The sequence below is a fragment of the Oncorhynchus mykiss genome, chromosome 1 (assembly GCF_013265735.2).
Source record: "Oncorhynchus mykiss isolate Arlee chromosome 1, USDA_OmykA_1.1, whole genome shotgun sequence".
In the NCBI taxonomy this organism is placed as follows: domain Eukaryota; kingdom Metazoa; phylum Chordata; class Actinopteri; order Salmoniformes; family Salmonidae; genus Oncorhynchus; species Oncorhynchus mykiss.
Window position 1 is genome coordinate 76,860,800 of NC_048565.1, and position 23,880 is coordinate 76,884,679.

Here is a 23,880-nt window from a genome sequence, read left to right on the forward strand (position 1 = left end):
ATGCCAAGCGTCACGTCTCGAGGAAACCTGGCACCATCCCTACGGTGAAGCATGGTGGTGGCAGCATCATGCTGTGGGAATGTTTTTCAGCAGCAGGGACAGGGAGACTAGTCAAGATCGAGGGAAATATGAACGTAGAAAAGTACAGAGAGATCCTTGATGAAAACCTGCTCCAAAGCGCTCAGGACCTCAGACTGGGGCGAAGGTTCACATTCCAAAAGGACAACGACCCCAAGCACACAGACAAGACAATTCAGGAGTGACTTCTCGACAAGTTTCTGAATGTCCTTGAGTGGCCCAACCAGAGCATAGGCTTGAACCCGATCGAACATCTGAGGAGAAACCTGAGAATAGCTGTGAAGCAACGCTCCCCGTCCAACCTGACAGCTTGAGAGGATCTGCAGAGAATAATGGGAGAACTCCCCAAATACAGGTGTGCCAAGCTTGTAGCATCATACCCAAGAAGACTCGATTCTATAATCGCTGCCAAAGGTGCTTCAACAAAGTACTGAGTAAAGGGTCTGAAAACGTATAACTTATGTCATATTTCAGTTTTTCACTTTTAATAAATTAGCAAACATTTCTAAAAACCTATTTTTGCTTTGACATTATGGGGTATTGTGTGTAGATTAATGACAAAAAAAACAATTTAATCAATCTTAGAAAAGGTCTGAATACTTTTCCCGAAGGCACTGTATATCTCCCTGGAACACAAGGAACCTACTGTTTCACATTCACCTTCAAGCACACCAAGCACATTACCTTGACAAGCCATGTGAAGCCATCTGTCAGCTTAATGTGAAGAATAAAGCACCTTGATTGAGGTCAAATGTCGTGCACCTTGAGCTCTTCGACTCCCCTTGAAACAATAGAGAATGCTGTGTGTTGTAACAACCAAGGATGCTGAAGCAACCGAACACCATTAATCCCAGAATGCAATACATGTTTTATGTAATAATCTCGTAGAAGGGAAATGTATCAGACAAACTTACATTTTGATTCATATAGATATACTCATATTTCTATTGAACCTACCCTGTGAGGTAAATATCAAGCAGAAAGTCAGGAGTTGCCATAGATGAGTGTTGAATCTTCAGTGTTGGAAGGAATGATCCCCAAACATGAGTTTTCAATAGCATGCATCACATGTTCACTATTAGATCCTATCAGAGTCATTCAAATTCATAGACAAGATAAGAAAGAGAAGAGTTGAAACGACCCAGATCGGTTTCATAACCCCAATAATGAAAAGAACACATGGGCGATTCTGTTAGCTTCCAGTGGTTTGATGGTTTTGGAGATAACATTTGAAAAGTCAACAAATGCTAATTGTTTCGTTCTGCTGGATGTAGATTACATTGTGATATGTACTTGTAAAAATAAAAAGTAATGTCTTGTGTTTTGTTAATTTGCGGGAAATGATTAAAACAAAGTTGTAATCATTACCTATTTGGCCTACCACCATCTAGACAATTGGGAAATGTAGAGCCCCCCCCCCCCCCCCCACCCCCCCCCCCCGCCCCCAACCTGACTTACTACAAAGGCATACCAAATTTGGACAAACACACACATGAATGTACTGTCTAGAATGTGTTTTTTTTTTTTTTTTACTGTGTGCAGTGTTGAGAGTCAGGCCACTGAATGGTTTAAACCTGTCTCTATCATCACAGTGGATCAGAAATGGGCTTCTTAAAACATTGGAACTGGTCACCCATAACTTTCTCCTGTATAAACAGCAGAGACCCAAACCTTGCCTGGAAAACCTCACTGCTGAGTTGCCTGACCTTTTACTACTGCAAACATACCTTATCTCCATTTCTAGGAGAAGGTACATTTCAAATGCAAGCGTGTGTATATTACAAATGCATGGCTGAAACTAGTGGTGTCTTTTCAGACTGAAAACGGCAGAGGAGGTTTTCAAACAAGCCAGAGAGAAGGTCTCGTACAGCGTCAAACCCAAACAGTCCTCTGGAATAGTGAGTTCTCTTTAAGTCTCTTTTTCCTTCTTCCTAAACCATTTTCTCCTAACCGCTTTCTGTCTCTTTATTCCCCATAAAATACAGATGTAGGAACTTAATTTGACCTTTACTGTCACAGAAAATAATCATGCAGCAATAGGATTTTAATGAATAGTCGATTTATGTAAATCACGAAGCTCATCTGCATGGAAAATTCTCAACAACAAAGGAGTGATCAAATTAAGATCCTACAACTGTATTTTCCCCCTTCTCGCTCCTAGTTTTTAAAATCTCTGTAGAAATCCCCCCTCCACCCCCGTTACCACTTTATTTTAGTGTCAAAATGCGGGGGTGAATTCATTTATGTGCCCCATTGTAATGTCTGAAACTCACTTCCATCTGTTTTTATTCCACAGAAAGCCAAACTCGGTCAGAAGATCTGAGCCAATGGACTGGAGAAGTCTTACCCAGGAAAAGTTTGCACAAGTGAGATCAACACAATCTGATATGTCTTTTTAGCTATTGTATTTAAAAATATGTTATGTTCTTTTCTTTTTTTAATAGTTTATTTCTGTCATCCAACTGGTTATACATGTAACTATGCCCAACATACTTGTTGGAAAGTTTGATATAAACCCTGTACCATGCTTTGGCGCTATCTGTCAATGAGAGATTTCTCCCAAGTCCAAAGTAAGTATTGTAGAATTAATTAAACAGTTAATTATTTTTGGACAGATGCCATTTTAATGAGAAATGCATCGTTTTACAGTGCGACACACATGTTCTGGTATCCAGCCTATCCCCTGTAGCATTTGATAGAAGACACCAGTTAAGACAATCATGTTTCAATAAGCCATTTCTATCCATCCCTGCACTGCCTTCCAGTATAAAAAGGAGAACAAGAGTGAGCTTGTATATATATTTGCTTACCAGACAGCAAGTCAAGTGCCTTTATAGCACACTGAGCTAGTTAATGACAAATGAGCCAATTCAATTAATCTACATTACAACCTGTATGGAAACCAGACCTGCTTAGTGAAAACTTGCATTGTGACAATAATCAGTTTATCATACACTGTAGTTTCATAGAAGGATGATACGTGATGTACAGTTGTAGTTTATGCAATAAATCATGAACTTAACCATGACTTGAGTTTAGCTGCTAAGGTATTTAGAACCAAGGTATTTAGTAGGTCATGAGGATTTCACATCATCCTCTATTGTTTTTTTTATTATGGAACCATAGCTACATATTGAAATAATATTACAATTTTAAAAAATAACCTTATCCACATTACATGTAAAATGATATGCAATCTGTATGTGACATATCCTGTATGATTTGTATGTTTGAATTGTTTTCCTGTTCTATGTTTTGTATGAGCCTTGTAGAGCTGTTGGTGACTGTGTCCCCATTTGCAATAACGCCTTTGTTCCTGATAAAATACTATTTATTGAAGATGAATCGTCCTGAAAGTCTTTATCTGAATAGTTGTTGAGCCTATTCTTCTCAAACATCATTAGTCAACTATATCCTTTATTGCCACAACATTGTTTGCATTCAGACCACACAGATGTTTCACATGAAATAGATTTTATATATATTTATAGCTACTTATCCTTTGACATATACATATATATTTATAGTACAACAGTTATACATAAAATAGTAATATCATTTCTTTACTGGCTAGCTTGATATTTGTGTCAATTATTTCACAGGTGGCTCTTAAATCCACAGGCAGATACTTAGACAGACTAGGTTCTTTTTTCTCAGTCTGAAGCCCTATTGCCTGGACAGTTCCCCCAGGTAAGCCCAGTCCACAGCATGCCATAGGCAGCTCCACTTTCAGTCTAGAACTTGGTGCTGTGCTTATGGTTTTATATGTTCCAAATGTCCAAGGACCCAGTTGTTTAATATGAACTGAAACATGTCTGTGCTTCAGTTGGTGTTGTGCAATGCATCCATTTATGTCTGCAATTTGTAGTTTTTACCATAGCTGTCCATATAGTCAAAGGGCTAATAGATGGGCCACTCTGTACTACCAGTACCTGTAGGGTTCATTTTGTGTGACCAGTAGACCTGTGTACAAAGTGATAATGCAGCATAGTCCAATATAGGGGAGAGGTACTACTAGCTTGTCCCCTGTCATGTCTACGGTATTCATGTTCATGTTAACGTTCACTTTCACAGTCACATTAGTGTCCATGGTGACTGTCATGGTCTGGTTCCAAAGAATCCCTCACAGTTTTCCGTTACCACTCACATCCACCGACATGCAGCGACACTGTTTGACACGCTGCACCTTGCGATGGCGGAAGGCTGGTTGCAGCCCTGGACAGTCCAGCTGCACAGTGAGCTGGGTGATGCGGTGCGGCCTGCAGAAGGAACAGGACTGGAAGGGCTCTTGGGCCTTGTTGTGGTTCTTCCGGCCGGACCCCAAGCCTCGATTTGAGCTAGGGCTCATGTGGCGGGGGATGTAGAAGGAGTTACACTGGCCATAGCAGAAGCGGTTGACCACCGTACGACTCCGACAGCCCTCCTCACTCACTGTCTGGCGGAGGGGTTGTGTCTTGCACCAGTCACGTCGGAGGTACCGGCGCTCCGTGACCACCAGGGCCTCCCGACTTGACGAAAGGACTTCGGGTTTTCGCGGCAACAGGCGCTGACGCTCCGACATGTTGCCTTTGGTCTTGAAAAGTGAGGGGATGGAGCCCTGGGGGCGGGGCTTCCTGGTGTCTGTGGCAACGCAGAGCACCCCAGCCAGTAGGACCGGGAGAGTGATTCTCCAAAACATTCTGGGGAAAATTAGACAGAAAGGTTAGTTTCAGTGCTACAAAACTAAGATTGAGCCTTGTACATAAACAGTGACTATACTGTGACTAGAATGTATTGGTTTAAGCGAGGTTGAGTCTACTGGGTATGTCTCAATCCTGAAGTTATTCCAGTGTAACAGCATTCCGTCTGTGTGTGTATGCTTTGGTGTTTAGCCTATGTTTGTGTGTGAATGTTCACATGTCATATTGCACTTCCCCCTCCTCTTCACTCTGCCCTTTAAGGCATCATTGAGTTAATCAATCGATCATCTTGTCAACGTCTGTGTCAATACTTATATTTGCTTTCTTCTCAGCTACAGAACTCTTCCAAAAATAAACATGTCTTGCCATCAAAGGAAACCCTTAAACACCCATAACGAGAAAAGGAAGTTGATTTTATTGGTCTCGTCGCCGGGTAAAATAATTAGGGCTTTGCTTACTCTAGTCATGAACTATGCCGCAGATATGTAAACATGCATTAGCAGGCCCATCTGAATGTTATTAGGGGAGGAGAAGAGTACCCTGTGGGTCTCCATTCCCACTCTGTGACCAAGCCCTAAGCCCTATGAGCACTATAAACTGCTCTGTCTGTGTCTCTCTCCACACTGCCGACTGGCAGATGTGAGACCGAGATGAAACTCTCCATAAACACACATAAACACATGCCTAAACGCTCACACACACATACAATTCACAATGTAATCCAAAAAAAAGTTATTTAGAATTTGTCTTTCTGATTTTTACTGGAAAAAGGAAGTATGATTTAAGTTGAATACCTTTGTTGGGAAAGAAAATTACTGGTATGTATCTGTATTAATGCCAGTACAATTTGTCAGTCACTCAAAAATCTTTGCAACAGATGTTGTTCTTGAATTGCATATACAGTATAAAGTAAGAATTCTGAATGCGGACCAAAAGCCCTCCAAAGCCATTGGCTGCTCCAATTCCCTGAAAGACTTCTTTGCTGTGCAAATTGTGCATCCCTTCTCCATTTCCTGGACGTGGGACAACACAATTGGACGTGGGACAATGACTTTATCATGATCTACTTTGGGTTTCTGTCTCTGTTTAGTTTCTGCTCTTGACCCTGGGTCATGGCGCTCTGCCCTGTTAACCTCTCTGTCTCAATGAAACTGTCCCAATGTTCACAGTAATCTATTGGGCAGCTGTGTCTATGACCAGAAGGTAATGAAGAATAGAACAGTCGAGCCAGGAACCATGAGGATGGTGGAGGGCTAGGTACTGGTATACCCAGGAACCATGAGGATGGTGGAGGGCTAGGTACTGGTATACCCAGGAACCATGAGAATGGTGGAGGGCTAGATACTGGTATACCCAGGAACCATGAGGATGGTGGAGAGTTAGGTACTGGTATACCCAGGAACCATGAGGATGGTGGAGGGCCAGATACTGGTATACCCAGGAACCATGAGGATGGTGGAGGGCTAGGTACTGGTATACCCAGGAACCATGAGGATGGTGGAGGGCTAGGTACTGGTATACCCAGGAACCATGAGGATGGTGGAGGGCTAGGTACTGGTATACCCAGGAACCATGAGGATGGTGGAGGGCTAGGTACTGGTATACCCAGGAACCATGAGGATGGTGGAGGGCTAGGTACTGGTATACCCAGGAACCATGAGGATGGTGGAGGGCTAGGTACTGGTATACCCAGGAACCATGAGAATGGTGGAGGGCTAGGTACTGGTATACCCAGGAACCATGAGGATGGTGGAGGGTTTAGAGAAGAGGACTGATTGGATGGTGGATGATGGTGGTCATGAGAAGGACAAGGGGGAGTTAACATTCACCTCTTCAGTGTCTTCCAGAGCAACTGATGTGTGATAAGAATGTTTACATAATTCATGCATTGATGTCAGTAGGAGATTTCTGTGAAAGTTCAAGTTACGCACGACTAAGTCTGGCTCAACTCTATCATAAGGACACATCTCTTACACACACACACACACACACACACACTTGACCACACAGTGTCAAATGTAATGATGATGTTTCCGTCTGTCCCCACTGCATCTCAATGTCATGACCCTCCTCCATCATTCAATGATCTACTCACCAGTTAAACAAATGCTTTTGTCCCTAAAAACATCCAGTGACTACTGATCAGAATGGATGAACTCAATCCAACACAGTGGGCTTCCTGCAAAGTTTTTCCTCTCTATTTCCTCTTCATTAGTTAAGAAGACTAGCCCAGGTCTGGTGAGTTTAAAGGCCCTAGGGGTTGGAGGGATATCCTGACTGTGTACACAGCAGATGACAGATATGTTATACAGTCAGTGCTTCAGTCCTTCTCCACTTCCAAACTTTGCCTAAGTATGATACAGACGACCCTGCCAGCTATCGTCATCAATCTCACAGCAAGACAAATTGCGGTTTGGAGGTTGGGTGGGGAAGTGGGGGGATAATGATAGTGTACAGAGAGACTGTTGGAAAACAAAACAAACTCTTTAGCCCTGACTTTACTGCTTGCAGCCCCCCTCATCCACCCCCCTGACTCTCTCTCTCACCAATCATCATGGAGTCTGAGCCGGAGGGAGACTGTGGTTTTTGTATTATCGGTGAGACAGAGCTGAACTGGACCATGCTATCTGTCCACTTACAGGGCCACTGCATGTTATATCACAACCACAAATACCAGGCTCTATACGCTTGAATGAACCGTCTCAGACCTCAGGTCTACAAATAATGGACTCCAAAAACAGAACTGGGATAGCCATCTCCCAGAGTAAGAATTGCCAATGGCAACTTGAGCTTTACTGACCGCAGTGGGCGGCTACACTTGGATGAACTTTCCGTCTGCACCAAAGTACCAGCGCCTCTATCGTAGCAGATCAACCATTTTAGGTCAAGGGTTCTTCAATAATGCAATCTGCTAATTATTCAGTCAATAAGCTCAAAGCAGTACCTTCCACATGGGCCCTGAGATAAAGTGTTAGCAATGACAAGAACAGGATAACTGACGTCAATTATTGTATTCAATTCAACAGGCCAAAGCTCACACACAGAAAACAAAACTCTGTGTTTTTACATGAAGGCAATTACATTGGACTTCATTATCTCCATGTGTGGCTTGCATTTCCCCAAACTGGCCTCTTCTGGCTCATTAACTGTGAAAATGTGCATTTTGAGAAGCTTGGGTTGAATGTGTTCAACGCCAACATGCCCCTGAGCTGTTTGGACAGCCATTTGTCACCACAATCCATTTTCATAATTACTGCCAGCTGAGAGATGCTCTACTGGTCTCCAAGTCTCCAGCAGTTAGGAGAGGCACTTTGCTCTCCATCCCCCTCGGTATTAGTAGATATTTACCCCGCAATTAATAGTAGACACACAGAGTGAGAGCAACATATTGTAGAGAATGACCAGACAGGGAAGTAAACCCGGCTTGCTGGCCTGAAAGACTAACTCCCTACACATCGCACCAATAGGGTTAACTCACATGGTGGGAATTGTAACATGGCTCATATAGGACCCGATTCTAATTTAGGAAATTACGCCTTTCCTACCCACTTCTCACCAGCTGGTATTACCTTATGAAGTTGAGTAACGGGTTTTGCAGGCGTTGTTCCCTTGCGCGCGCTGGATAAATGTAATTCAACCGCTGAAATCACTCCCAAGTGCTTGCCAACACATTTTCTCTAGGAGTTTTCATTCAATAGGGTTTTCATTACATTTATGGTAAGCCATTCCTTTAAATACTGTGTATATTTAATTAGGTACACAGTATTTCTGCCACCTCTGGACTCTTGGCCCTCCCAACCCTACGGGAGGGCAGCTCCTGCTCAGCCCAGTCCAAGCTATTCTCTGTCCTGGTACCTCAATGGTGGAACTAGCTTCCCGGTTAAGCTAGGACAGCAGAGTCCCTGTCCATCTTCCGAAAGCACCTGATCCCCCAATAGGGGTTGAACAATAATCCTATAAATCTACCTTAATCCTCACTAATCATGGAACTGTATATCAACCGTCCAGTCGTTGTGAACTGTGCGTCAGGCTCCAGGTTGAACCTGCTACAGTAGGTGTGGTCTGAGTTCCATAATGATTCAAACAGGCTACATGTTCCATATTACTGCACAACGTCATCCTAACATTATGCACTAATAGCGACCCTCAGGAACAACTTGGACATGACAGAGAAAAGACAAGTCAACGGAATGGAAGGATGCAAAATGTAAACTACAAATTGAAGAAAACGAACACTAAAGTGACAGTTATAAATGTATGTGGGTATTACTGATGGTGGCTCCCGATAATGGCTAATATTTAATATGATACAAATTGTATAATAAAAATGAGAAATTCAAAAAATCAACTCGGCAGATTCAGGTCTAAAAGAAACCTACAGCTTGGGTGTACTCATACTCATTTAGCTCTTAACAATAGCTCTTAAACACATAAATTCCAGTGCAACGAGAATGTTGTTATTTCAATCGCAAATTAAATGCTTTTTCCACTTGGAACTGGCAGGTTCGCTCGACGTTATTCATGGTTTCCTTTGCTTGTAAAGGCAGTGGAATTATGAAGGAAGGAAATATAAATATGGTTAATCTGTAGACACACCTTCATTTCTTAGATTTCCACCCTGAACGAATAGCAGGTGAATAGCATGCTAAATGCATTGTTCCAATATTACAAACATACAGTGTTTGGAAATTTAAATCTAATATTAATTAACAAAAAGCTCTTTGGATTAAACTGGAAATAATAGAGTGTGGGGAAGGGTTTATATCAAAGGGTTTATATTAGGACAAAGATGTGTCCTGCCTAAATCCTCTTTGGAATCAGAGCTATCAGTCCAAGGTGGAGCCGTCACCGGAGCGGTGAATCGGATCAGAAGCCAAGCTCACTACTCACACAACGCTTACACACGCAAACTCTCACCCACACATGTAATTCATCTGTCTCTCACATATTCACAAGTCCCGTTAATACCTAACTTGCATGATTATTCCTGATATTTTCCACATTCTGATTGTGCCCACATTATTAGACAGGTGTAGACAATCATAAGACACATTGTGATCTGATTGTGATCAGATCATCCTGTCCACCTCCAGAGGTAGTCAGACATGCATGGTGTCTGGATATCTTACAAGTGTAGACAGATCTGGACAGAGAAACCAATTAAATCCTTATTATTCCGCTCTCTGAAAGCATTGACAGGTGGCACAATTGACTGACTACATCAATATGTATCTTACAATAAATAAATACATATTATTTTGAAAGAATATCTGTGAAATGTGCGTAAAGGAAGGGACCAGGAAATCTGGTCACAATGCAGACTCAGTGGACGGATAACAGACACATTTTAATACCATGTGTAGACACATTTCTGGAAACGTGGGCACAATCAGAATTTAGACAAGATCAGGACAAATGACCCATGTTAGCACCAGGTATAAACAAGGCTACAGTCTCTCTTACACACTGATGGATTTACACTGTGACACAAAGTTACATTCTTACCTTAATGCTATAGCTTTTCCCACACCTACACACGCCAAATAATGTATCACTAATAGTCTTTCATTCATTAGCCAAATCAACAATCACCCACACACCCATTAACTCAATGAAAGCACTCACTTCCATAAACATTCAGGAAAATTCTTCCTGTGATTGAATCTCACCCTCTATATCTGTTGCTCTCCAGCCTGAATAACTGAGCAGCCACCAAGACTACTGTATGAACAGGAGGAGGAAGACAGTGACTGTACCTCTTGCCACAGTGTCCCAGGACAGTGGGGTGATCCTGTCTCAGTTAGGGGTAGCTGTCCACCCTTACTGGTCCTGTAGAGGGAATCCTGGTGTTGGTTTCCATTGGAACAGCAGGGGTACCCGAGGTGGACTTTCAGCTGAGTGTCCCAAGGTCTGTGGTCCTGTTTCTCTCCACTGAGTCTGTATCTTTGAGTTTATTAATAATCCATATTTATCTCAAAATATGTATATATCTTTTTCTCCTCTCTTTGTAATCTGTCTTTCTATGCCATTGGGTTTCTGTGTCTCAGTATTCTAGTTCGGTGTCTCTGTGTGTTTCCAGCTGGGTTTGGAGTCGCACTTCTGCTTCCCCTTAGACATAGATGGGGGCTTTCTATTGGCTCTGACCACAACATGAATCAAACCAAGCCTCACCTCTCTCCCATACCCTCTCTGTTTCTCTGCATACTTATCCTCCCTCCTGTTTCCACAAACATACTCACTGCTGACTCTCCACTCTTGGAATCCCCTGTCAGTCTTGCTCATTCCCTCTTCCCTCTATCACTCCCTCTCGTACTCTGAAACCCTAAATCCATCTTGCTCTCCCACTATCGCCCCCTTCACGCAATTTCCTCCCTCACTTTCCCTGTCTCTCCTTCACTTTCATACTAATATCTCTCTCTCACTCTCTCTTTCCACCTATCCACCTTTCTTCTCCCTTGGCCATGAGGTGGGTTCAATGATTAGGTGTTCCAGTACCACTGAAAGCCTTCAACACACACCACCAAAGAAACAAAGACCGGTTCAAGGAAACTTTTATCTGACACATCCATCTCAGCTCTCTCTGAGACTCTCATAAGACCACAACACATTGTTCCTTTTTCCCAAACATGGGTGTGTGAAATCACATAATCCATAAATCATTCTTACTGCTGCCTACTCACATGTCAACAGAACCCTTTGAAATTGCCATTCCCATTATTTTGGTTTAGGTATAAAGAAGAAAGACAATGATGTACTGGGAACTGGAACTGAGACAAAAAACACTGGCTGTCATTCACCGTCAAAGATCTGAAACATCCGCAAAAAAAAACTTCACTGTCTAAACAATTACCATCTGATCCTACCAGTAGAGAATAGCAGGAAACTATAGCAGCTGAATTCAAGCCTCAGTCTTTGTCCATACTATGACTAATATCTTAAGTCATGGTTTCTCATGGCTTTAATATACTGACAGACCTGAACTGACAAGGTTATGTTTTGTAAAACTCTGTTAGTGATATTAGCCACTAAGCCTTAGGGCTCAATTCACTTCGTATGGCAGAACACCCACGCTCTGGTGCGATATAGTGCGACATAGGCAATGTTCCTGCCTTTCGCGGAAATTGCATTCACGGTAAATGCTGCATATGTCGGCTCAATCGGAAATGACCTTTCAATTTCAATCGTGCTATAAAGCAGATCTTCAGCGCTACTGATTGAATCGAGCCCACAGGGCTCTAGAAATGTAAAGTTAATTTCTGATTGAGCAGACATACGCAGCATTTACGGTGAATGCAGTCTCCGCTAAAGCGGGAAAATTGCCTTTAAATGTCAATCACACTAACGCTGAACTTCCTCGATACGGATTGAATAGAGCCCTTACTTTTTGTGGTAGCATATTTTGTACAGTATAATAAAATGTCTAAATTGCTAACAAATAACACATTTGAACAAAATGAACAAACAAAGCATTCTTTTTTTGCAAATGTACAACTTATTCCCTTAAATTATAGTCAAATAAGCGAAGACCATTTCTAATCTAACGGATACCCAAAACTACTGTGTGTTATGCTCTGTTAAATCTACCACCATCTAGTGGCAACACCTAAACTGCAGATGACAGTCTGTGCCCTTAGCAGACAGATCAGTGAGAATAATCATAGCAATGACTCCAGATCAGTATGTTCATCTACTCCTTGCTAGTCATTACAAAATGTATTGATTCATTACCAGGACAGTAAAAACAGATAAAGGGACAACTTTAATACATTTTTAAGTGTCTTTAAATATGGTATAAAAATAAATGCAGGAGAGAGTAACAAAGAAGTGCGTTCTACAGAAGACAACAGACAGCAGCTTGAATGAGACTTTACACATGTAATGAAAACTGTGCCAATTACTGTAGTGCAATAAAAGCAATGCAAAATAAACATAATCATTTATATATATATGCATACTGCACAACACTTCCCTTAGCGTGACAAAAGTAGGTGTGATTACAGATCGTGAACTGTATAGTAATAATATTTTTTTATTAGATTTTACTGTTAAGCTGTCGTTTCTTAATTTTTTAAATTTCTGACATCATTAGCTCAGCTGGAGAGGAGCACGCGTGTCCATCAGATATGGTGGAAGTAACTGGACACTGACTTTCTGTAAAGGCATTATCCGGTCTCAATGTCTGTCCTAAAATGCCTACCTGACCCAAAATGAATGTCCTCGCCAATAGTAGATATAGATCAAGTAAAATAAATAACAAGCCTTCTCCTTGGACATGCAACATCTGATGTACTGCCCTGCTCATCGTCTCAGTGGAAAGCAGACGGCGATGATGTAGAAATGACGTAGAAATGACGTAGAAATGGTCCTCTATATTGCAGAGTGGCTGTATTTTAGCATGATGGCACAAGGTTGGTCAGCCTCTTTGATGTAAGGGATTTCCCCTGGGAGAAGAAGAGGGATGGAGAAAGATAAAGAAGGAGAATAAGATCAATTGTCTACTGTAATCTAAGATCCACTCTAATATCCTCCTGTAATCTAGCGTGTGGAAATGTCTGTGCAGAGTGAGAGTTCTACCTGGTCGGAATATGAAAGTGTGTAACGTCTGGATTATACTGACATCCTATGGGCATCAAGTGTACAACATGATTTTGCATCATATTGTGTTATTGTGTTATACCGTATGTCAGACATGCTGTAGGTTCCTTCATCTGAGTAAAGTTCATTCATTGAATACAGTTTACATCAAGAGCTGTCAAAAGAGCTGTCTCCATGCAAAAATGTGAGGGAGAACACAGAGAGGATGAAAGTAAGGTGAGATGAGCAACCACATGCAATTTACTGTAACACTCTGCACTGAGTTTTGGAATTATTACCTGGATGTAAAATCCTTCAAAACAAGTTCTTACTTTTCTGTGGGGACAAGGAGAGAACACAGAATGAGGTAGGACATTTTGGCAGGTTGGTTTCAGGGACCAAAATGTGAGACATGCAGGAGAGGTCACATGCCTCTGTCCTCTAACAGCTCAGCTGACTCCTCTAAAGGCTGGATTCAATCTGCATTGCAGAAGCATCACAAAAGATCCACGTTACAGCTTGACAAAAATTTAAAGGCAATGTTCCCATGTTCGCGGAGACTGCGTTCACAGTAAACGCTGCATACAGCTGAAGTCGGAAGTTAACATACACTTAGGTTGGAGTCATTAAAACTCGTTTTTCAACCACTCCACAAATGTCTTGTTAACAAACTATAGTTTTGGCAAGTCAGTTAGGACATCTACTTTGTACATGACACAAGTAATTTTCCCAACAATTGTTTACAGACAGATTATTTCACTGTATCACCATTCCAGTAGGTCAGAAGTTTACATACACTAAGTTGACTGTGACTTTAAACAGCTTGGACAATTCCAGAAAATGATGTCAAGGCTTTAGAAGCTTATGATAGGCTAATTGACATCATTTGAGTCAATTGGAGACCTGTACCTGTGGATGTATTTCAAGGCCTACCTTCAAACTCAGTGCCTCTTTGCTTGACATCATGGAAAATCAAAATAAATCAGCCAAGACCTCAGAAAAAATACATTGCAGACCTCCACAAGTCTGGTTCATCCTTGGGAGCAATTTCCAAATGCCTGAAGGTACCACGTTCATCTGTACAGACAATAGTACGCAAGTATGAACACCATGAGCCCACGCAGTCGTCATACCGCCCAGGAAGGAGACGCCTTTTGTCTCCTAAAGATGAGCGTACTTTGGTGCGAAAAGTGCAAATCAATCCCCGAACAACAACAAAGGACCTTGTGAAGACGCAGAGGAAACAGGTACAAAAGTCTCTTTATTCAGAGTAAAACTAGTCCTATATTGAGATAACACGAAAGGCCGCTCAGCAAGGAAGATGCCACTGCTCCAAAACCGCTATAAAAAAGCCAAAGCCAGGTTTGCAACTGCACATGGGGACAAATATCGTACTTTTTGGAGAAATGTCCACTGGTCTGATGAAACAAAATAGAACTGTTTGGCCATAATGACCATCGTTATGTTTGGAGAAAAAAGGGGGAGGGTTGCAAGCCGAGGAACACCATCCCAACCGTGAAGCACGGGGGTGGTAGCATCATGTTGTGGGGGTGCATTGCTGCAGGAGGGACTGGTGCACTTCACAAAATAGATGGCTTCATGAGGGTGAGAAATGATGTGAATATATTGAAGCAACATCTCAAGACCTCAGTCAGGAAGTTAAAGCTTGGTCGCAAATAGGTCTTCCAAATGGACAATGAACCCAAGCATACTTCCAAAGTTGTGGCAAAATGGCTTAAGGACAACAAAGTCAAGGTATTGGAGTGGCCATCACAAAGCCCTGACATTAATCCTATAGAAAATTTGTGGGCAGAACTGAAAAAGCATGTGCGAGCAAGGAGGCCTACAAACCTGACTCAGTTACACCAGTTCTGTCAGGAGGAATGGGTCAAAATTCACCCAACTTATTGTGGGTAGCTTGTGGAAGGCTACCCGATTCAAGTTAAACCATTTAAAGGTAATGCTACCAAATACTAATTGAGTGGATGTAAACTTCTGACCCACTGGGAATGTGATGAACGAAATAAAAGCTGAAATAAATAATTCTCTCTACTACTATTATTCTGACATTTCACATTCTTAAAATCAAGTGGTGAGCCTAACTGACCTAAAACAGGGAATTTGTACAAGGATTAAATGTCAGGAATTGTGAAAAACTGAGTTTAAATGTATTTGGCTGAGGTGTATGTAAACCTCCGACTTCAACTGTATGTGGGCTCAAGGAAATTACCTTTACATTTTAACGCGGATCTTCTGCTATACGGATTAAATCCAGCCTTAAATTTCAGAGGAGTTAACAAATGCAACATTGTGTATCAAACTACACAAAAACATGATTTCACAAGAATAATAAACCAATATGTATAGGTTATATCCAGATATACTTATGCTCCTATTGCATCTAAGTCTTGAAATGGAATGATGAATGTCTAACTACCATTGTTGAATAAATCTGTTTTTTATTAATTAACATCTGATTAATCAGTTAATCATGAAACATACAGTGCCTTTCATAAAGTATTCACACCCATTGACTTTTTCCACATTTAGTTGTGTTACAGCATTTGGCAAGCCTAAATAAATTCTGGAGTAAAAGTGTCCTTAACAAGTCACATAATAAGTTGCATTGACTCACTCTGTGTGCAGTAATAGTGTTTAACATGATTTTTGAATGACTACCTCATCTCTGTTCCCTACACATACAATTATCTGTAAGGTCCCTCAGTCGAGCAGTGAAATTCAAACACAGATTCAACCACAAAGACCAGGGAGGTTTTTCAATGCCTCTCGGAAAAGGGCACCTATTGGTAGATAGATAAAAAAAAATAAAAAAACAGACATTGAATATCCCTTTGAGCATGGTGAAGTTATTAATGGTGTCTCAAGACACCCAGTCACTGTAAAGATACAGGCGTCCTTCCTAACTCAGTTGCCGGAGAGAAAGGAAACTACTCAGGGATTTCACCAATGGTGACTTTAAAACAGTTACAGAGTTTAATGGCTGCGATAGGAGAAAACTGAGGATGGATCAGCAACATTGTAGTTATCTACAATACTTACCTAATTGACAGAACAGAATAAAAATATTCCAAAACATGCATTCTGTTTGCAACAACGCAAGGGGTATGAATACTTTCTGAAGACAACTGTATAGGCTAATTTCTCAAATGAAACACAATAATTCCTTTAACAAAACTCTTAGAAAAGCTTACTTGGTGCTATAACTGCAACATACAAGTCAAAAGGGAAGGAAAGGAGAGGCACAGTACATGTTGACAAGGCCCTGAAAAAGATGGTCATGAAACGCCACCATGCCCGTGTCCAGGGGAGGTGAGGGAGGGAAGGAGAGAGTGATAAAGCAGTGGATACGCTTTATCTGAACAGGCCCGTTGGTCAACCAGAAAAATCCATGTCCTCTTACCACATTTCGAGTGAATTTCTCAAATGAAGTTCTGCGGTCCTGAATGCCTCCATACTTAACAACAAAAAAAAGACGAAAAAGAAAGGGAAAGCCAGAAAAGAAGGACAGAGCTGAAACCAAAAAGTGAAGTAATGGGAAAAAAACTGAACTGTGAGGAGAGGCCCTTTGAAAAATAATATCAAAGATAAGGATATGCTGATGTGATTATGATGAGAATTATACAGTGATATGTGACATAACACAAAACATAAGCCAAATCATAGAAAACCATGAATGAACTATCATTTTAATTATAAACTGGGTGGTTCGATCCCTGAATGCTGATTGGCTGACAGCCCTGGTATATCAGACCATATACCAAGGGTAAGACAAAACATTTACTTTAACTGCTCTAATTACGTTGGTAACCAGTTTATAATAGCAATAAGGCACCTCGAGGGTTTGTGGTATATGGCCAATATACCACGGCAAAGGAGTGTATCCAGGCACTCCGCTTTGTGTCGTGCATAAGAACAGCCCTTAGCCGTGGTATATTGGACATATACCACACCCCCTCAGGCCTTATTGCTTAATTACCCCATTATCACAACCATCGTTACAGGTCAGACACCTTATGAGGCATTTTCTTTGCATGTGAAAATGCTGCTACAATAGTTATTCCTTCACTGCTGGAGGCACCAATGTCATTGTTCCAGGTCCTAGGCAGGGCAGGTCAGAGAACAGCAGTGTACACAGCCATGTTTATTCTTTGAAGACCTTACCTTTTTCTTGGCCTGTAGCAGCTCCTGATAGGCACTGGAACGGATGAAGCGGCTGTAGGAGTCACTCTTCATCAGCTTGAAGATGTGATCCTGTCAACCACAAGCAAATGGTTCAACCACAGTGATGGTCACGTTGTAACTGTCTGTGGAGACAAATGTACTCAACAGTACAGTAGCTTATCCAGCTGATATCCCAAACACACGACCGGCATAAGTCAGTAACCTGCCTATAATTACCCTACAGTTCACTAACATATTACTACAGTGTTACCTGTGCGTCCTCAAAGGCATAGCGTCCAGGGTCCTTGACGTTCTGGGTGGTCTTGTCATAGCTCTTTGAGTCAACATTGATGGCACTGGGAGCTCCAGAGGCCAGGAACTCCTGCCAGATCTCCTGAACCCGGGTCGGGACCTCCCGGATGGGCCTCTTCTTTACCTCCTGGACCGCTAGCCAGAACCTGCAAGACACAACATGGGGGCAGGGAAAAACACAGTTGTATTTGGCATCATCATCATCATCATGATGAGGCCGGTGACACTTTGCTTCTTGAAAGTCCAGTATCTTGAAAACTTGACTGCTGACATTGTCATGCCCTGATCTGTTTCACCTGTTCTGTGATTGTCTCCACCCCCTCCAGGTGTCGCTCATTTTCCCCAGTGTATTTATCCCTGTGTTTCCTGTCTCTCTGTGCCAGTTCATCTTGTATGTTAAGTCAAGTCAACCAGCGTGTTTTTCCCCGTACTCCTTTTCTATTCTCTTTTGCTAGTCTTCCTGGTTTTGACCACTGCCTGACTCTGGACTACTTTCCTGCCTGCCTGATCATCCTGCCTGCCCTGGCCTTGAATCTGCCTGCCCTTCGGTACCTATTGGACTAGTCTTCCTGGTTTTGACCTTTTTCCTGTACACGACCATTCTCTTGCCTACCCCTTTTTGGATTAATAAACATTGTAAGACTCCAACCGTCTGCCTCCTGTGTCTGCATCTGGGTCTCGCCTTGTGCCTTGATAGACATGCAAAACATTTTGGGACTGTATCAACAGTGGACTAATTACAAAATACCAAAATATAATTTTGAGTGGATTTTCCCTTTAACTATAAACATGATCGCTTGAACCCTTCTATTTTTTGTCTTTCTCTATCACTATTTAGGCTAATATAGGACAAGCAACATATTGTACATTTGAATGCTTGTGCATGTCCAACATGGTTTCTTATGGAATTTCTGGATATGTACTGCAAAGATTTTGTCTGAAAATATTTGTCTGAAATATAAATTCAGAGCTCAGTTATGTCCTCTAATGGTGATAACATCACATCTAATTTTAGGGTAATTAATGTGACCAATTAGGTGTTAAATTCCACCTCTGACTTTGTTAGATAATAACAACACTCACTTAGTTACATTACCAGATTGACCTGAAGATTAGCTCTGGGCAAAACAGTTCAGACAAGTACCAGACGAGGAAGTACAGGAAGCGTGAATGAAGTGCAAGGATAGGTTATGATTGTGTGGGAGAGAAAAGAAGTGAGAGTGTGTGTGTGTGTGTGTGTGTGTGTGTGTGTGTGTGTGTGTGTGTGTGTGTGTGTGTGTGTGTGTGTGTGTGTGTGTGTGTGTGTGTGTGTGTGTGTGTGTGTGTGTGTGTGTGTGTGTGTGTGTGTGTGTGTGTGTATGTGTGTACTGATTCCCTACCTCAGGTTCTCTGAGCTGAACTCAGACTCCAGGAACTTGAGGAACTGCTCCCTCCCCACCTGATCCTTGAGAACCTCGTTGATACCGAACGCCCACCTCTTCACCCTCTGCTGACCTGGCTCCTTACTAGGGAGAGACACACGCAGTCAGACATCACAGTGTACAGAGGGAAAACCTCAGTGAACAATTAACAGTACACAGTCCACACTACACAGCTACAAATACTTTGATTACTACCTGACATCCCTCAGGAGATGGTCTGATCCAGAGCAACTCACAAATAATTTACTGGTATCACTTACTACTTGTACCAGTGTAAATCAACACAGAATGACCACAGAGAAAAAGACACACCTAGCCTCCAGCTCCCATACTGCGGTGTCATCTGAGATCCACGGGTTGGAGGGGTCGGTCGACGTGATGAAGGGGTCATATTCCACATACTGCTCTGTATAGGCCAACAAACTGTGAAGAAAGACACCTTACTCTTCAGTTCAGGCAGGTAGAGTCTGCAGAAAATGTGACAATGTATCGTGCGCCCTGGGGAACTCAGGATATGACTAACATCAATGCTACACAGTATTTGACCTTGAAGATAGCAGGAAGTGATGCAGTATCTTTGCTTTAACACAATAGTGTGTAACCCAGGCAGCTGAGAATGGGAATCTATGTTTAGTGTTACATAACAGCACAAGAAATGACAATTAGTCTTAGTGCTGATGATACACACCAGGTATTGTTTGGGCTAAACACTTTTCAAGGTTGTCTAAGCTCTTAATTACTGGCTACATTAAGTTTTAGAGAGTTCATGAAGGGATTAATGGGGGGGAGAATGAAGAGACGGAGAACTTCGCTCACCTCTCAGCCACTTTGGACATTTTCAGTCGATGTCTGTCTAATTGCCCTCCCCAATAATTGATCTGGAACAACATGGGGAAACAATATTTTGTGAATTTCTGGAAACTGGTCGAACTGACAAGACAGTAAAAGTGTTGCCATCTTAAATGTAAATTTGGAAAGAACAGTTTCCTTCCAAACATACATTTTGCAATGCAAGAGAAACTACCCTGGAAGTCCAGCAGCTTCTACATTTACCTGGTCCTGTAGCTGCTCCTCTGTGGCTGGCTTGGCCTCTGGGGCAGGGGTGTGGGTGGGGCTGTGGGTTCGCACATCATTCTGAGGCCCATATACTGACTGAGACAGAGAGACAATCAGAACCCACCCAAAATCAAATATTTTAAAATAACAGTGTTTCAGTTTACCTGTTATTCAGAATTAATGGATTTATAGAAAAAGTCACCTTTCTTGTCTTTTGGGGATTTTTCATTCTGGAGGACTTCTTTATGTCGACTTCTGTTGTGTTTACACATCCGGGCTGGAGAGCAACAGAAATTAACAGAAGAAAAACAAGCCCTTCAGGGAGCATTCTCTGCTTCTTCCTATTGATTCACTAGCAGCTCAGGTAGGACTGTTTAGGGAACCCAGAAAAACAGCTTCTTCTATTGCACTTTGCGACACGCTCAGTCAAACATGATCTAGTAAAATATTAATGTAAAACATATTGTCTGTACGTCCTGCATGATCAAACAAGGGGCACAATTAAGGTATCCTCCAGGACCACGGTGGCTAATTGGTTTGACGAGGCTGCTGTGAAATCAGAAAGGAACCTGATTATAATGTTCCAAGCATGCATGAATTGATCCTGTTATTTTCCAATTAAGCTCATGGAGCTGGATTTTTCCAGGGAAGCGGCTCCATTCCCTAGTGGAAGATATTACTAAGAAGGAAGTGTGTCTGAATGGATGATGAGGTCATAAAGAGCTGCAGGTGAATACATATATTTGTTTTAATTGACGGTACCTCAATAATAACATTTTGATATTATGGCAGGCAAAGAGGAAAGACAAAAAGCTCTGCCTTTACCAGGCAAAAAAAAATAATACGATTATCAAACCCCTCACATTATTCATATTAAACATTATTCACATTGAATAGAGAAATAAATTACTTTGTAGACTGAAGAAAGCACAGGTTAAGTTCTTTAACATTTACAAAAAACATCTAATAAAAAGAAAATCCATGACATGTATTTTGAATTTCTAAGATAAGATCAATGTAAGTTTTTGACAATGGATATTTCTAAGCATGGGATGCATGACAATACACAACAATATCCACAAACAGAAATACTAAGTTAGGGGCTTGATTCAATCCGTATTGCGGAAGTTCAGCGCTATAGTGCGATTGAAATTTAAAGGCAATGTTCTGCGTTCGTGGAGACTGCAATCGCGGTAAATGCTACATATGTCCACTCAATCGGAAATTAACTTAACTGCAACGCAATAGCACGATTGAAATGTTAAGTGATACAGATTGAATCAATCCCTTACATGCTGACCACACCGCTCACGTCGCGTCAGCGAGCGTCTGCATGGCCAGGCGCTAAAATAGAAATTGGTTCTATTTGTGATGATCAACGCGCTGCAAGTCCGGCCTCTCCCATCTCCTCATTGGTTTTTAGGAGCATATACCCACGTGGGTGATTGAAAGATTAACTGAGTTCCGCACTGAAGTCGGTTGTAGTAATGCACCATAAAATTGGTTGCCAACCGTCATATAAAGTCCAAAGAAGAAAAATAAGCCTGAAGGAAGGAGGAGAGATGATGAGAAATTAATTTAGTTTACTGTTTTATCTGTGGATTAATTGTCAGAGTAGTGGACCTTGTGCATTTCAGGTAAAATAACAACCCAATGTTTATACACCAGGATAAATTAGCTAGCAACGGCAAGCTAGCTAGCTAAATTGCCATAAATGTTTCATGCTTTTTGACATGTCCCCAAATTATTATAATTGGTTTAGAGTTTGTTTTGATGGCCTGATCGCTTCTGGTGTGGGTGAACAAACAAAAGAGTGAGGATCATCGGCACAATCCACAATGGCACGAAAGCCAAAATACACAGCACAGGTACTCACATGCACCAACGGACATTGTAACAATAATCGACAGCCCAATGGAAACCAAAGGGCACACTTATACAAGTACTAATCAGCGGGAACAGGGGACAGGTGTGCCTAATGAAAGTTCCGGTTTGGTCAGCATGTTAGGCTCCCGTTAGCTGTATTCTCCAGTGGAAAATTTGGCCAAACCTTGTAGCTAGGTTTTATGTTATGGAGATAGTGTAACTCTTGTAGCATGAGATTTTAAAAGCTCAATAAACTCACCACTGGTCTGTGCACATCCCAAAACGCTCTTTCTTGACTATCGAGAATTTTCCTCTCAATCTTATCTCTTTTCTTGTCAACTCTGAGGACAAAGGATACACAGTACAAGCAATTACTTTTGAGGTCTTTTCACAAAACCATATGTAATATTCATGTTTTTTCTTTGACACTTCCCCTGCCTAAAATGTGGTGTTATTAGGAAACTGCTGAGAAATGGTAGTTAAGAGATGATGGCACATCCGTTATAATGAGTAGGAGTGTGGTGTTCAACTTAACACTCATCAACACATAGTAGATTTGTTTCATTTGGAAACTTACTTTGCTTGTGCTTCTGCTTGCATAAATATGAACTCCCATTTTCTGGCAAATGCTCTCTGTAGCCTCGCTAAGCTCTCCTGAAACAACAATAACCATAAAAAATCAAAATAGTAAATCTAGCCAAATAATGATTTGTCTTATCTCATGACATGATATAATAACACAATAATAGCAACAGAACAAAAGGTTTTCACTTTGAAGATACAGGCTCATATCAGTGTTAAGGATGCTAGTGCTAACATACTAAAGAGATGAAGATACAGGCTGATATCAGTGTTAAGGATGCTAGTGCTAACATACTAAAGATATGAAGATACAGGCTGATATCAGTGTTAAGGATACTAGTGCTAACATACTAAAGATATGAAGATACAGGCTGATATCAGTGTTAAGGATACTAGTGCTAACATACTAAAGATATGAAGATACAGGCTGATATCAATGCTAAGGATGCTAGTGCTAACATATTTACTTGCCTACTTAAATAAAAGTTAAATAAAAAAATACAAAATATTGATATCAGCCTGTATCTTCATCTCTTTAGTATGTTAGCACTAGCATCCTTAACATTGATATCAGCCTGTATCTTCATATCTTTAGTATGTTAGCACTAGTATCCTTAACACTGATATCAGCCTGTATCTTCATCTCTTTAGTATATTAGCAATAGCATCCTTAACACTAAACTAGGCAAGTTACAGATGCTAGTGCTAACATACTAAAGAGATGAAGATACAGGCTGATATCAATGCTAGTGCTAGTGCTAGTGCTAACACACTACAGAGACAATGACAATGAAGAGAGAAGACCTACCGCCTCGTAGTCTGCCAGCTCCAGACGAGCTTTGTTTTGCATTGTTCTTTTGCAGAGGTAAACGGCTGGGGCACAGAACACAGAGGAAGAACAAATCAATCAGAAAACAGAGAAAACTACTGTTGACCTGATGCTGTTTTGCAGATAACATTTTTACTTGCCAAACCCTTTCTGCATCAGCTGCAGTCTAGGCCACAACATTGATGTCATTCCATAACCAGAGTACCATGTGGCATGTAAAATGGTCTTAACAACATCCATCGCTGCTTTGAGGATGCAAACGGCTATCTATATGGCTAGAGGGGTTGTAGCAACTTACATA

General features: G+C 41.5%; 3 protein-coding genes across 5 annotated transcripts in view; 1 reads left to right on the top strand and 2 right to left on the bottom strand.

Annotated features, from left to right (window-relative positions):
- Positions 1-3,423, top strand: part of LOC110532693 (formin-2) — a 51,943-nt gene extending 48,520 nt beyond the window's left edge. Inside the window, exons 17-18 of the mRNA XM_036989873.1 lie at positions 1,895-1,976; positions 2,375-3,423. Coding sequence (XP_036845768.1) covers positions 1,895-1,976; positions 2,375-2,401 — 109 coding nt within the window. The 3' untranslated portion in view covers positions 2,402-3,423. The remainder of the gene's footprint in view (positions 1-1,894; positions 1,977-2,374) is intronic.
- Positions 2,680-11,070, bottom strand: LOC110529704 (gremlin-2). Its single transcript, XM_021612160.2, has 2 exons — positions 10,514-11,070; positions 2,680-4,757 (listed from the first exon to the last, which is right to left on the bottom strand). Exon 2 carries the CDS (start codon positions 4,754-4,756, stop codon positions 4,202-4,204), a length of 555 nt encoding a protein of 184 aa, XP_021467835.1. The 5' UTR covers position 4,757; positions 10,514-11,070; the 3' UTR covers positions 2,680-4,201.
- Positions 11,071-11,292: 222 nt separating this feature from the next.
- Positions 11,293-23,880, bottom strand: part of LOC110529688 (regulator of G-protein signaling 7) — a 58,355-nt gene continuing 45,767 nt past the window's right edge. The window contains exons 7-18 of one of the 3 annotated variants that reach the window (XM_021612147.2): positions 23,559-23,623; positions 22,746-22,822; positions 22,428-22,509; positions 20,505-20,579; positions 20,300-20,398; positions 20,063-20,124; positions 19,559-19,669; positions 19,205-19,330; positions 17,785-17,971; positions 17,514-17,603; positions 13,631-13,667; positions 13,021-13,198 (exon numbers count right to left, since the gene is read on the bottom strand). In XM_021612147.2, the coding sequence (XP_021467822.1) occupies positions 13,647-13,667; positions 17,514-17,603; positions 17,785-17,971; positions 19,205-19,330; positions 19,559-19,669; positions 20,063-20,124; positions 20,300-20,398; positions 20,505-20,579; positions 22,428-22,509; positions 22,746-22,822; positions 23,559-23,623 (995 nt within the window). In that variant the 3' untranslated portion in view covers positions 13,021-13,198; positions 13,631-13,646. Of the gene's footprint in view, positions 13,199-13,630; positions 13,668-16,118; positions 16,807-17,513; positions 17,604-17,784; positions 17,972-19,204; positions 19,331-19,558; positions 19,670-20,062; positions 20,125-20,299; positions 20,399-20,504; positions 20,580-22,427; positions 22,510-22,745; positions 22,823-23,558; positions 23,624-23,880 lie in introns of those variants that run through there. The other 2 variants (XM_021612139.2, XM_021612130.2) reach the window with 2 other exon arrangements.